Source organism: Pinus tabuliformis, chromosome J (genome assembly GCF_031772625.1).
Source record: "Pinus tabuliformis cultivar Carrire ecotype Pingquan chromosome J, CPIR1, whole genome shotgun sequence".
NCBI lineage: Eukaryota > Viridiplantae > Streptophyta > Pinopsida > Pinales > Pinaceae > Pinus > Pinus tabuliformis.
This window is the reverse complement of record NC_142295.1, coordinates 1470181616-1470197190: the sequence shown is the minus strand read 5'-3', so window position 1 is coordinate 1470197190 and position 15575 is coordinate 1470181616. Positions and strand designations below refer to the sequence as shown.

The window sequence follows — 15575 nt, the reverse complement described above, 5'->3', positions numbered from 1 at the left end:
AGAGTGCAGTTCTCAAGGAAAGGGTGCATGCTTGCATGCTCCAGTTCGTTTTCCAGTTGAGGTGCACTTACCTGGCACACTTATCCATGCATCCAGGGTACACTAGGTGATTAGACTAGGGTTAGGGATTGACCAAGGAGTTGACAGACTCACCTTGAGTGCTTCATGCATGTGACCGGATACAGTTAATCTTCCCTCATTTTCGTGTTCTATTAATGAGATGCAGGGCACACAGCTGTGTTGGTTAGCAAGTTTTTGGTTTTGACTTAGCTGCAGTGTATTTTCCTTTTTCCATATTGAATATGAGATAGATGTGATTGAGAGTTCAGATCTGTGTACTCGTTATTATTTTTCTGCACTGTGTGTGTGTCTGTAGATTCTAATATTGGAACATTGTTGTTTTGATAGGTCTCAAGCTTTTAACTTACCAAGGGTTTTAGAATTATTCTGCTGGTACAAAATCTGCTTACTATGGTCTGAAATATAACACCCAATTGAAAAAAAAAAAATCAGAGATTATTCAAAACCAGGTAATGGGCTTTTCAAGTTGTAAAAAGACATATAACATAAATATCTGACCCTCTTCCGAAATTGGGTATATTTTAATTATAACAGGTTGAATGCAGGGAATAAATAAACATACTCTGGTGAGAAGGGTGAGCCGAGCGATCTATAGCCTGGAGTTCCCTGGCAGGCAAACATGGCAGTAGTGCAGTCTCTAGAGCGGTCACCAAATTCAAGATGTCATCTTGTTGTGGCGGTTGTTCCTGTTGTGGTGGTGGTTGTGCCATTGTCACTCTTGTTCACAATTTGTTGGATTATTCCCGGATATCTACACGGCAACAGCAACAAGGGCAATCAACACACAGTAGATCATTATAGAATAAAAAGAGGGCTCTTCAAACTCACAAGCAAGACGTGAGTTTAATGCTATATAAGCACAAATAGTCAATGACTTAAAAGATAACAACACAAACATGGTTTGGGCAATAGTTTAAACTTTAAACTATTCTATATCCATTTTAACCTAGCATCTATCAAACATTTAAAGGGATCAATCATCAAATCCTTTGAGTCGCCAATTTTTTTTAAATTTATGATGAGTTGCAAATTTTTTTGACATTTGTGATGGATTTAAGCTATCTCGACCATAATCAAAACTAAATAAAACATAGTTTTGGTTATGGTCGAGATATGTTTTTATATCTCCCCAATAGTAACATACATCACTCACTCTATTCACTCACTCTATTCATTCACTAGCGTGGGGAAATACAACGATTCATAGCCCTTTCAGTCCACCGCACTTTCCACTGTACTTACCACCGCAGTTGGCTTTTCTCTTTACCACCGAATACAGACCTGCCGGCCACCATCCGGATTCCTCCTTTGCCAGGGAACAACTGCTATAATAAACATCCCCAACCCATTATTTATACACCTCCTCAATTCAGAGAAAAACGACTCAGAGAATAAGGCAGTGAGTTACTTAGGTTTGGGAGAGTATAGATCCCGAATTCTTGCTATTGGTGAGGTGGGACAACTCTATAGCAGCTCTATAGGGGGAAGGCGTAACGAAGGGGATAGCGTTAACATATATAAGAGGGTTATATATAAGAGGGTTAGTTACTGAAGTATGTACATTAGTTACTGAATTTGAAAATTGACCTTAAATATAACATCTGTTGTATTTCTTTGTATAGCAGTTTTCTCGACAATATACAAAATCTGGAGCAGAACCCGCAAACCAGCGAAACACAGAACTAACAAAGGTGGGTATTCAGGTAAGTCTCCATCCTTGTGTTTTTCTTTAAAATTTAAACATAATTTTAAAACGCGAGAATAACAAACATCAAAATTCAACCAAAGATTACAGACATAAAACTGCTGTTGCAATGTGAAATTCTATCCTTATACTGCATCAAGCCTTGAAACCCAGAAAACAAAAACTGAAATACAAAATTGTAGATTTCATTCTAAACCGAGACAACATGCCAAAAATGTAGATTTCATTCTAAACCGAGACAGCAGGCCAACCACATGAAATGGAACTGCAATGTTGAGCACCTGTTACTTCATATCATAAAACTGAAACAAATAACAAAAGGTGGAGGCGGGTATGAGCAATGAGACAGTTTTTTCGTTCATATAAAGAAGACATCGTTTCCTTGCTTGCAATGACCGGTGAAATCTCCCTTTGTCAGCTGGCCGCATCACACCGACTTTACCTAAATTGATAATGTTGCTATTTTCACCTCATTCATGGTATATTTTAAAACGTTTCATACATTTATTTTTGTTGGATTGAAAATGAATGGATGTAGCATTGTTCAAATAATATGTATTCGGACAATTACATTGATAAATATGGTTAAGGTAGGTTTGATATTTTAATTTTTTTACTCATAGATATAAATACAAATTTTAAAAATGTTATGTAAGTATAACTCTAATTTTAATAGCTAAACTCTAATAAAATTGCTTCACTTGGTAGATGAATCCACGTGATTAGAAGATTAACATATAACTTTAATCTATGTGTTGATATTGAACAAGAATGTGATGTTACTATTATTTGTCACCTGAGTAATATGGCATCCAAACTAATTCAAACATATACTACAATCACACAATTTGAATGCATATATATATATGGGAAAGGAACACATTATTCTTTTTCCTTCATTCAAATATCCAAAGTCAACAAAATTAGAGGAACAATGCATCCAAACTAATTCAAACATATATTACAATCACACTATATATATATATATATACAATCACACATATATATATATATATATATGGGGGAAAGGAACACATTATTCCTTTTCCTTCATTCAAATATCCAAAGTCAACAAAACTATAGGAACAATCCCTTCGGAGTAGTGTCGAGTGTAAGTGCTGAAAAACTAAAACCATTTGTTCAAGCGTCATGCAGAGGAGTGTTGGGCGTATGTCCTAGAAAACTCACACCCATTTCAATTCAAAACGAAAAATCCTCTTATATTTATAAGATGGGAAAATATGCATTTTCAAATATCCATTATTCCTTGCATAAAACCATTCATTCAAGGTACCGTTTTTTGACAAAAATAGAGGAACAACACCTAAAAGGCAGCGTTGAATTATTTTGAAAAGGAGAGGTACAAACATTGGATAACACTATCCTGCCTCTTGTTCGATAATAAAGGTCAGGAATTTGCTTGTTGTCCTACAAAATCAAAGCCACGGTTATACAATATTCTTGCCTCCTCTCTCAGGTCAGATTATCGAATTGAAGGCTATGTCTAGAAATTGGGTCTGAGAACAGATTTGTTATGGAGGAAAATGATGAGTTATGGCAATAGTTGAGATGTGAAGCAAAGTGTGACGCAAATGCAGAGCTCGGCCTGGCAAGCTATTTGTACAGGACGATCGAGTCGGACGCTAATTTGAATTAAAATTCAACCAAATAAAACCTAGTAATTGGCTCAATTCCAATCCACTTAACTCTTGGTGAAATAGATAATATTTAAATTAAATATGATATTCTTTGATTTTAAATTGAAAACTCGTTCAAATATTTTTCATATCATCCGTTAGATCATGTATGAGACAAAGAATATTCTTTTGATATCAAATCTTGTCCATTCAATTATTAAAAAATCAAAATTCCTCAAGCAGAATTCCAATATAGACCACACCTATCGACGTAATTATTTTTTACTCAATTAGACTTAATTTGGGTGGTTGGAAGGAATGGTTGTTACCCTACCTACCCAAATTCAATTTCTACAAAATGAAATTATACCAAGATTGTTATATGAATTTTTCTTCGAGCTTTATTCTTTTGGGATCTTGAACGTTGAAAAATATTTTACCCTTGTTAATGAGCTAAAGGGTGGTTTGCTTGGTTAGATGGAAAAAAATACATTCATCTTACTTTTGATGTGGTAATGAGTATCCAAGTCCTACTTATTGAAGTTCCTCCATTTAATATGAAAGGGTTGTCTTGTGATGCTTGTCTCTTATTTCCATTCATTCCATTGTTGTTTGACTCTTTGAGCTAGTGTTTAACTCATTTTTAGAAGAATGTGGATTTGCAACTATGGTGAATGGCTCTTTATGTGTGGATGATAGTGTTCTTTTGAGGGTGGTGTGCTCCTATACTTAATATTTTGTGTTCATTCATTTCTATGCTAGTTGGCTTGTTGTGAGAGGATGAGGGTTTAAAGCTCTAGTACATTACTCTATCACTATGGGCAATAATGGTCATTTATGTGGGTGGCACAATGGTTTGCATGGTCTACTCCTAGGCATCATTGTTTGCTGAGTCGTCTTATGATCATTGTGATTTAGTTTGGGATAGATAGTGATACCACTTATTCTTGTTAATTTGCAACCCCAAATTTTGGTGCTTGGTTGTGGATTCTTCGGTGGTGCATTGTGCATTTTGGTTTTCTAAGATCATAACTTACCTTTGTTATGTATCTTGTGCATATATGTTTGGATCTCTAGACATTTTATGCCCTAGTGTGAATTTTTGAGCCTGTCATTGCCATTTTCAATCTGGTCACGTGGCTTTTCCAATGACTTCGTTCAACTTTTTCTAGGAAAAAAACCACGTTGGAGATTGTTTAATCATATTGCTACTTGACTTTTATTCTAGAACATGTGGTGAGTTGGGGGTATGGTTGTTTGGAAGCATTCTTTTATAGGTGCTCAGAGGTCAATGGTTTTCCTAAGCTTATGAGTTGTAGAGATTGGGTGGTAGTTACTTTTAGAGTGATTCTTCGCAAATTGTAGGTTCAAATGACTATATTAGCAACTAGTGAGCTAACTATTGTTTGTTAGTGTGTGAACTTGTATCTATATCTATGACCATGTTTACATCTTTAATATATTGCAAATGTATTTTACTTATTCACTTATAATCGGTGTGCTCCATAGTCATGGTTATGAGTTGTTTTTAAAAAACTATTTTTCTTGATATTATGGTAGTGCATCTAAATCCATTGCTCTCCTCTATGTTGGTTGTGCTTGTACTCATTCTCAAAGTTTCAACAATATTTTTTTCTATGGAGCATTCCCTGTGGTTGTTTACACTTGATGTTTTAAGTGGTTATTCCAAGTAGTTTTATAGTGAAAATGGGTGTAAAGATTACGAGGGGCAATTTAAATGGAGTGCTTTGTAGTGCCTTCTGCCTCTGTTCAAGTCAATTGGCAACAATGAAAATGGTTTTTTCTCTCTCTCTTGATAGACTATGGGTGCAGCAAAGTGCATTTTAAAGTTTATACTATGTTGTGCTCTAATCACTTTTTACATGTTGGTTTGCAATGGGATGTCCTTGACAATTGTATGTTCGAGTTATTTTTGAAGGTTACCCTACCTAGTATTATGATCATGCATTGATGTGGCTTGTTCATGTCTCTATGGTTGTACTTGTCCCCATCAAAATTGTGGTTGTGGTTCCAGACTTACAATGTTTTCATTTTTGTTTGGAGCATTAGTAAGTGGCCACCTTAATCTTAATGTAAGCATTATACTTTGCAAATGAATATACATGTGGTTGTATCCTAATGTGCTATGAATTTAGAACTAAAGATTCCATGGGGCAATGCCATTTGCTAGTGCTCTTTTTATTGTGTGTTAATTGGTGTAGTTGAATAACATGTTGTTACAATATGCTATGTTGATACAAGTAGTGCAAAGACGTTATTGTTTTAGCCCTAGGTTTTTTTAGCAATTTTACATTCACTTTACAAATAGGTGTTCCAAACGTCCTCTGGTTGGAACTTTCCCTAGTTAAATTCAAGAAGTTTATTCATGTCATTGTATTTAGATATTGTAATATTCATTTGCATTGTCTTTCTATATATGGAATTATGTGCTTTATTTTAGTGAGGATGCCACATTGTCCATATTTGTGTTTTTTACATGGTGTATCTATGTTTTTCTTGGTTAAATTGGTTGGGAGAAAAATTAAATATTTTAGCTACAACATGGAAAGAATAGACCCTATGTTAAGCCCTTAATATTCAGTTCTAATTGTTATATTATTGTTATACTTATCAGTGAACTAGACCATTTAATGGTGAGATAGACCTTTTAATTGTAGATGTATCATTTATCTCTTATATAAACTAAGGGGGGGATTTTAAAGATCATCTCATCTTGTGCATTTGATATATTGAAAAAGGAGCTTGACCCCACAAAGAGGCTTCACATTCATTCTCTCATTCTATTTTCAAGATATGAAGTTACTTCTTCTTTTTATTTTTATGCCATTTGGGGAATTTGGATCATGCCATTTGGGAAATTTGGATCATACCATTTGGTTTCAAAATACACAATCCTTAGTTTAACTCCTACAAATGAAACATTCCACCATTTTCAATAAAAAATTTAGAGGATTTTCAAATAGAAAAGTTTTTAGGGTTCAAAAAGAACATATTGAACTATATTCAATCAAAAATTTAGGTTTTGATTGTTATACTTCCAAATATATAAGTTGTGGAAACTAGGGTTATTGATTAATCCTAAAACTAGTCTCAAACAAGAATTCTTGGTAAAGCAATCGTATCTAAAACTATATAAGTCCAAATTAAGTAGCATTGATTCCATTTGAAAGAAGACTGATCATAATATTTCATAACCAAATTTCCTAATGAAACCTTAAAAATTCAACATGTGGAAGCTCGTACACGTTCACTCTCCTAAAAGGGATAAAATTGTAAATTTTGGGAAAATCACCATAACTTTTTCTTGGAACATTACAATTTAGTCAAACATATGCCATTGAAAACCCAACATATTAGGCTACCATGGACCAAATTTCAAACTCAAAGGTGTATAAAATTTTAGAGTTGTATTAGGTGCAAGGTCGGCCTTCAAAACAATCGTAAAATCAATCTCAAAATCAACATTTTAAAAAGGTACGTTAAATTGAAATTTGCAATTTTTTTTATTGGAATGTCTATTTGAGGCTATTCAAAAGGTGTGGTAAAGAGAAAATAGAGAATAAATCACATTTCATTATTCACCTAATCCACAAATTGAGGTATAGTATGGATCCCACAACTATAGGACTATCATGGTAAGCCACACATTTTATAAACTCTATGATATGATCCTCCATTCAAAGCTTTCTAGGGAGATTTAGAGGAGGCAACTTAGAGGTAAAGGATAGGAAATATTCTAACATGAAGCACTAAACCATCAATCACATCCTTATACAATGTGTTGTCATTAGGGAGGTGTGGCATTACTCTTCAGAATTTTATTGTTGCTTTGTGAACTTTCAAAAATATTTTCATTTCGTCCCTCAGAGGCTTTGTTTCAAAGACTTAAAGGCGTTGGTATCTTAAAACCTTATTGATTGCCTTCATGTGTACATATGAGTCAATCCTTAGTCATCTCCACATTGCACATGTGATATCAAATTTTATCAGGAATTGGTGTCAAACAAGGTTGCCCCCATCCACCACATTGTTCAAGATATATATTGATGGGTTGGAGTCTTTGCATAAGCACATCTAGGATGGATATGGTTGCCTTCTCCACCAAGTCTTTATTTTTATCCTACTTTTCATGGATGATGTTATCCTTTTAGCCTCATCCCTCAAAGATTTGTAGAGATAGTTAGATGCCCTTATGCTCTTGTGTGACCTTCATCAGTTGAAAATCAACCTCGACAAAACCAATGCCATGATTTTCATGGATTGATGAAGATCCTCTTTGATCAATGTGTCTTTTTTAGAGGAGAGGAGATTGAGATCACTAGTTCACATACTTATTCAAGCGTATTATTCACATGACCATGGTTTAGTTTGTAACATGCACTTCAACCTCGAGCTAGCAACAATTTTGGATCCCTAACCCTTCTCAAAGGTAAGTTTCCAAAACCATTTTTAGGACATATTGTCTAATATGTCTCTCTTGGACACTCCTATCCAACCCATAATTTTATATGGTTCTAAGGTTTGGGGACATAGTTTACTAAAGTCTGGTTCGTCTTCAGTAAAGAGAGTATAGATCATCCTTCATTGATGCATCATCAAATGCAAGCAGAAAATCCCTCAACACATTGTCTTCATAGATTTTGGTGCTCGAACCTTTTGGCTTTAAGTAGTGTTTGGTCTTATCTCACTCCTGTAACACATCTAGAGTTTCCTTGATACAGTGACAGGTTGAGATCGGTATCCATACTTGGTCTACCATTCATCAAAGTCCATTACATCAGCGAGGTCTTTGATTTGTTATGATGTCGGTATGTCAAGGTCTCAAATTTCCTCGCATCTATTGGTATTGCAATGGATTGAGTCCCTTCATTTAGATATTAGATATTACCTCAATGCACCCAACCACCTCTCACCTACCAAATAGGAGATGAATAAGATCATTAGAGAGGATATCTAAAGCCATTTTGTATGGATCATTTGGATAAACCCTCAGGGTGGGTTACATATAAAGATGGCCTTCTATGCTAAGCACTTCATGGATATGAGGTATGGACTCATTGTTTGACTCCATTAAACACTTCATCATTGGATGCACACTCCTTGGATGCCCCCTAGGCTAGTTTAAAGTTAGCTCTCATGGACCACCTATTGAGACTAACCATAATATTGACCAAACAGATAGGGTGTACTAATTATACCATCCTCGAGAGGTTGAGACTAAGGACCACTTCATATTCCATTGCTCAATTTACCATAAGATAAAATGATGGATCTATTATCATTTTAGAGAGCTATAGACACTCAGTAGTTTCTTTGGGTAACCCAACTATAGATTCATGGCCTTATACATACAAAGGGCTCTTATATCTAGTCTTTTATCCTCCATCCACACCCACATCCTAGACCAGCTCCCACCTAGTGGATCACTTCCTATTTTACAATGATCCCAACTAGGGGAACCAAGTGGAAAATTAATTATTGTGATCCCAGATCAGTGAGGACATGGGGCACTATTTTTACTTCCACGAGATCTCAGCAACGTTACTAGACCATATCTCATATTAGTAGACAAATGAGTAACCAAATGATATCTTCCAAACCATGATCATGGGTTCTTCCTTCTAGATAACAACACAAGACACATTCCATCTCCCCTTATTATCCTTCTTCTAGATAAACATATATTTTGAGTTTCCTCCACTTGGCCTCATATGTTAGGAGAAATGGGTCAAGTGGACCACAATAGACTTGTACCACTGACGCCATAAACTCTAGATCTGCACTCCTAGTACACCTCTCTTCTATATTTCCTTTTTATATTTGGTGTTGGCTCTCTAGGGTTTAGATTATAATTTTATTTTATTTTACTTCGTATTTCTTGCTTTTATATAAGAGTTTCTTTAGAACTTCTACTTTGTATAAAATTTATTGCACTTAACAGTCCCATTGACCTACTTTAGTGGCCATTTATTGAACATTGATACATTTATCTTAACTTATATAAGTAAACATTCTTTTTGCTCACATGGCAAAAAGTAATGCTTTGGCTTCTACCCATTTGGTGACATAATCAGTGCATACCAATATATACTTTTTCTGCTTATATGGAGGATTAATAGGTCCAATAAAGTCTAAAGCCCATTTTTCAAAGGGTTCGATAAGTACTTGAGGTTGTAATGGCATTTCATTTGAGGGAGCAGGTTTCCCTACCCTTTGGTAGTTGTCGCACCTTCTGACATATTCTTTAGCATCTTTGAAGATGAATGGCCAATAGTATCTTAAAGAAAGGATTTTATAGGTTGTCCTCTTGTCAACAAAGTGTCCACCACACGGCTCATCATGACATGCTTTGAGAATATCAGGCATTTCATCTTCCCTGACACACCTTCTAATCATAAGATCTGGCCCTGTTTTATACAATTCGTTAGTGATCCATGAATATCTTTCACTTTCTTGAATAATCTTTCTTTTCTCTCTAGGAAATAAATGTGAAGGTAACTTCCCTGTAACCATGTAATTAGCAACATTTGCAAACCAAGGAGTTTGAGTAGTTACTGCAAAGAGATATTCATCAGGAAACTTATCTTCAACTAGAGAGTCTTCTTTGATATTCTGAACCCTGGACAAGAAATCAACAACTGTGTTTTGTTTTCCAGGTCTATCTAGCATAGTAATGTTGAATTCTTGCAAAAGTAAAAGCCATCTTGTAACTCTGCCATCAGTAATAGGTTTATTCATCAAATATCTAATCGCAGAGTGATCTGTATGAACAAAGGTTTCATAGCATGTTATATAGTGTCTGAACTTGTTAATTGCATGAACAACAACTCGAAATTCTTTTTCAGACACAGTATAATTCAATTCAGTGGGAGTCAAATTCTTACTTGTATAGTAAATGGCATAAGGAATCAAATCTTTTTGTCCCAATACAACTCCCAGAGCTGTATCTGAAGCATCTGTAGAAATATGGAAAGGAAGTTTCCAATTTGGTCCTCTTAAAATAGGTGCTTCAGATATTTTTTCTTTCAAGGTTTCAAATGCTAGTTGGCAATCAGGATTCCATTTGAATTCACAATCTTTTGTAAGCAATTTGAAGAGTGGAGATGCTATTTTAGTGAAGTTTTCTATAAATCTTCTATAGTATCCTGTAAATCCTAGAAAACTTCTAACATCCCTTTGGAAACTTGGAATTGACAACTTAGAGATGACTTCAACTTTAGATTTGTCAACTTTAATTCCATCTCCTGAAATGTGATGTCCTAAAAAAATACCTTCTGTAAACATCATAAAGCATTTTTCATGGCTTAGTGAAAGGTTTGTTTCTTTACATCTTTTAAGGACTTTTTCCAAATTTTCCAAAGCTTCTTCAAATGTGTTACCATAGACTGTAAAATCATCCATATATACCTCTACACAATCATGTATTAGATCAGAAAAAATTCCTAGTACTGCTCTTTGGAATGTTGCAGGTGCATTACATAACCCAAAAGGAAGTACTCGGTAGGCAAAAGTTCCCCATGGACAAGTAAATGTGGTTTTATCCTGATACTCAGGTGCTACCTGAATTTGATTATAACCACTAAAACCATCCAAGAATGAGAAATACTTCTTACCTGCTAATGTATCTAATACCTGATCTATAAAGGGCAAAGGAAAGTGATCTTTCAAGGTTGCTTTATTCAATTCTCGGTAATCAATGCACACCCTCCATTTACCATTCTTTTTAGGCACAATTACCAAAGGAGAAACCCATTGGCTATCTGAAATTGGGTAAATGAAGTTTACATTAAGTGATTTTTGGAGCTCTTCTTTCACAATTTCCCTAAGATTTGGATTCATTCTTCTCTGAGGTTGTTTGATTGATCTATTGTTTTCCTCAATATAGATATGATGGATACAAGTCTTAGGATCAATACCTTTCATGTCGGTGTATTCCCATGCAAATGCAACAAAATGTTTTTGTAATGTTTTGGTTAGCTTTTCTTGTTGTAGTTTCTCCAAGTTTTTGTTTATGTTCAATGTCCTACCTAGAAAAATTTCAATTGTAGAGCTACCAAACTCTTCCATAGAATAAAGAGACATCTGCCTAGATGACAAGTATTCAACATTAGATTTTTCTTGGAATTGTGCATGATCATATTCTGAAGATGTTTCAAAATTTTCCAATGTGTTCAAAATTTGACTATCTTCACTAATTTTTGACATAGTAAAGAGAGGTTGAATATCATCTTCTTCATCAATCCATTCCTTGTCATCTATTTCTGTGATTGCTTTTGCTGGAGGATACAAAGTAAATTTCTTTGTTGAATTACCATCAGAAATATACATGTCACCAGATCTACAACTAATAAAAGCATCAACTATGGCCAACCAAGGTCTTCCTAATATGAGTGGGTGTCCTCCTAGATTATTCTTGGGAGTTAAAATCATGAAATCAACAAGATATTCCCAAGAATCTAAGGATACTGAAATGTCTTCTAGCACACCATCTGGTTTGATTACTGATCTATCTGCAAGTTGTAGCAAGGTAGGTGTGTAAAGAAGATTAGGAAGTTTAAGTTGCTCCATAGTTTGTCTACTCATAATATTTATTGCTACCCCTAAGTCAATCAATGTGTTTGGAATTTCAATTCCATTTATATGTGTCTTGACAATTGGATTTCCTAGATCCACATATTTCTGCATGGCAATCTTTCCCATCATGATGTCTGCTATCTTTCCTACCAGGTGAATTCTTTTTGTTTCTGTTGGTTTCCTTCTTGGTATTTTAATGCTCAATTCCTTTATTGTTTTGGCTAGAATAGGAATTTCTCTAATGGCTTGTAACAAAGGAATTTTGATACAAACATTCTTCAATTCATCTAGAAAGTCATAACTAGACAACAAGATCTGTTTCTCTACCCCTCTATCAATCTGTAATCTCTCAGGAAAAGGAGGTGTAGAAGTAGATACTGGTTGCTCAATGACAAGTGTTGTGTTTATTGATTCTTTTTGTTTTTGTTTTTCAATGTTTTGGTTTTGGAGGGATGTTCCCTCAAAACTTTTATTGACTTTTAGAGAGTCTTCCTCAGAGATATATTGTTCTTGAAAGACTATAGAAAGTTTTTCCTTTTCTAATATCCTACTAGATCTAAGTTGAACATCATTAAGATCTAGAGGAGTAATCATGTAAGTTGGAAATTGTGGTCCTTCTACCATGTAAGCATTCCGAGGGTTTTTATTATTGGGGTTTGGCAATGGTTGGGCAGGTAGTTGATTTGGTTTTTGTTGAAATGGAAGTAAGAGTTGAGGATTTTGACTTTGTTGTGGAGGTTGTTGTGGAAATGGTAATGAAAGTTGAGGGTTCTGATTTTGAAGTTGTGGTTGTTGATTTTGCTGTTGATTTTGTGGGGGAGGATAACTCTAATAAGATGGAGGATATTGATAATATTGAGCAAATCTTCCATAAGGATTTTGTATCCCTTGCGCCCATGGTTGAGATTGATACTGAGATTGAGGTTGAGGCCAAGGTTGCTGCCAAGAATTCCAGTTTGGTGGGGGCTGAAGATACATTGGATTGTTAAATCCTTGATTTTTTGGCCCCCGACGAGGTCTTGTTGCAACAAAACAAAGAGGTTCTACAGAATTTGGGACTGTTTCCTCTTGAAAGACAACCTTAAGACCTGGGATAGAGGGACAACCCTTGGTCTCATGACTTTCTGAACAAATCATACAAGTTTCTACAATTTTTGCATCTAAAGGGTATTCCCTTATAGCATGTTTCTTTCTGCATTTTGGACAAAAGATGGCTAAAGCATCAACCTCTGTTTTCTGCTTGTTTTGAATTTTAAGGGTGTCTAGTTGCTCACTAAGGCTCCCTAAATGTCAATTTTGAACTCATCAAGCATATTGCCAATTTCTGCCCTACTTACAGATCTGGTTGTAGATTTGTTTGCTCTAACAAGAGAAGGATCTCTCAGCCCTTTCCCAGTTTTAGATTTTCCCCTTGAGAGATGAACACATATCTGTCTTGTCATCACTCATGGAAGTTGAGAGATATCTCCCTTCCCCATCATGTTAAGGATGTCTATCCATTCATCTCTAATGGCCTTTAACAAAAAAGTTTTCAAAGTTTCTTCATCTAGATTTTTCATTTTTTTTCTTTTCAAACTATAGTTGAATCTCTCAAGCAAATCCTCTAAGTTTTCATCTTCTTTTTGCACCATTTTGAACACCTCATCTTTATGATTGGTAGGCATACAATAATCCAAGTATCTATCCAAAAATACCTGTTTCATGTCATTCCAAGTTCTAATGGATTGAGTGACTAACCCCATAAACCATTTCAAAGCAGTCCCTTTTAGTGTTGAAGGGAACAATTTGAGTTTTTAAGAGTCTTCTAGATAGTCATATGTTCTGCACAAGACTTCAAACTCAAACATGATCCTCACTTCTCAACCCATAAAAGTTTGGGAGGACAGATGGTGAGATGTTTTTCATTATGGTATGTGTTTCCTCATCCACTATAGGGAATCCAAATGAGTTATCTATTTCCCTATTTCCTCTGCCTCCTCCATTATTACCTCTACCTCCTCCATTGTTACCTCTACCTCTCCCTCTACCCCCTCCTCCAAACAGTGAGAATTCTCCATCTTGTTCTTCTTCTGCCATTATAGTTTCTTCATAGTCAATATAGGGTTCAACCTGCAAGGTTATTCCCTCCTCTTTTGGTTCTTCTATTAATGGAATATGAGAGGGATTTTCTACTTTTTACTCCTCACCAGGTATTCCTAGTTCTTCAACTATAATAGGCTCTCCTGTGGAGGTGAAAAAGGTCTTCTCTCCAAGGACTGTTTTGATAGATGTAGGAGAATCTTCTGATTGAATTTCTGCCCCTTGAATTCCAGGAACCTTATGGCTAGGAGCATGAGTCTGCGATGGAGTTGTGTATTTTCTAACTCTTGGTGGAGTAGATGGAGTTGTGGGAATTGAACTTCTACCCCTAGCTATAAATCTACCCCTAGAGTCTCTTTCTCTATGCATGTCATTGTTTTGTTTTTTTTTGTTTTTATGAATGTAAGGGATAAGGCTACCTAGTTACACTTCCCTGGAAACGGCACCAAAATGTTTGGTCAATTTAGTGTCCTAAATTGCTTTACATAAATTATCAATCCGGGTATCGTAAACTGATAAAGTGTAGTGCATTATATGTGCTAGATGGCACTTCTTACTTCAGTGTTTTTGAGTTTTAAGTTGTTTTGGGGTTTTTAATCCTTTAATCCCTAATGATGTACAATGTATTTAATAAAAACCATAAATTTACTTCTGCTAAAGAAATGAAATGAAGACTAAGAGTGCTTAAAGTCATATTTGGAAGTAAAGTTTAATCAAGAAAAGGAAAACAAAGTTCCTATTTCTGCTCTTATTATTGTTTCCAAAAACATGAACTAAAGGAACTTAAGAGTGAAGTTGCAACTATTGTCTAATCAGCTTAATAAAATATGAAAAGTGAAATTGCAACTATCTATGATGAAAACAAAACTAAAATGAAATACTGAAAATGAGATTACAACTACTATTTAGTCTGTTGCAGAATCAAAACTTAATGAAAAACTGAAAATGAAATTGCAACAAAACTAAATGAAAAACTAAGACTGAAAATGAAATCACAACTAGTCCACTATAAAAACTAAATGAAGCACTTTGTCACGCTGCTACACAATTTTGGGAGAACAACCTCCTTGTGATAACATTTTCAGGATTTCCATACTTCATTGTTCTAAGAGAAAATAACTACAAAAATGCAGAAAAAGACTCATTACATAAATGAAATATTCCACCACTTAGTTTAAGATGAACCATCAACTAGAAGGGCTTTTAGGAACATTCACCTACAACATGAGTTACTAAACTAACAATAAAATGGCATTGATCAATTACATTCAAAATCTAAAGACTAATGAACAGCAAATGAAATGAATTACTCTACACTACTGAACTAAACTTCAAGCTACTGATAAGAAACTCGAAAGTAGTGAAACAAAAGAACTATTCTGTATTGAAATAAAACTATTCTGCATTAGTAAGAAGATGACAAAAACTGCATATGAACATAGTTAGAAAATGGTTATAAACATCATGGAAAAACACAA

The 15575-nt window shown here is 34.9% G+C and overlaps 1 protein-coding gene across 4 annotated transcripts in view; it reads right to left on the bottom strand.

Moving 5' to 3' along the window:
• The window catches only part of LOC149232921 (mediator of RNA polymerase II transcription subunit-like protein), a 114557-nt gene extending 112332 nt beyond the window's left edge, over positions 1 to 2225 (bottom strand). For 2 of the 4 annotated variants that reach the window (XM_089379549.1, XM_089379552.1), the window contains exons 1-2: positions 2068 to 2225; positions 644 to 832 (exon numbers count right to left, since the gene is read on the bottom strand). In XM_089379549.1, the coding sequence (XP_089235675.1) occupies positions 644 to 791 (148 nt within the window). In that variant the 5' untranslated portion in view covers positions 792 to 832; positions 2068 to 2225. Of the gene's footprint in view, positions 1 to 643; positions 833 to 1995 lie in introns of all 4 variants that reach the window. The other 2 variants (XM_089379551.1, XM_089379550.1) reach the window with 2 other exon arrangements.
• Between the last annotated feature and the right edge of the window lie 13350 nt (positions 2226 to 15575).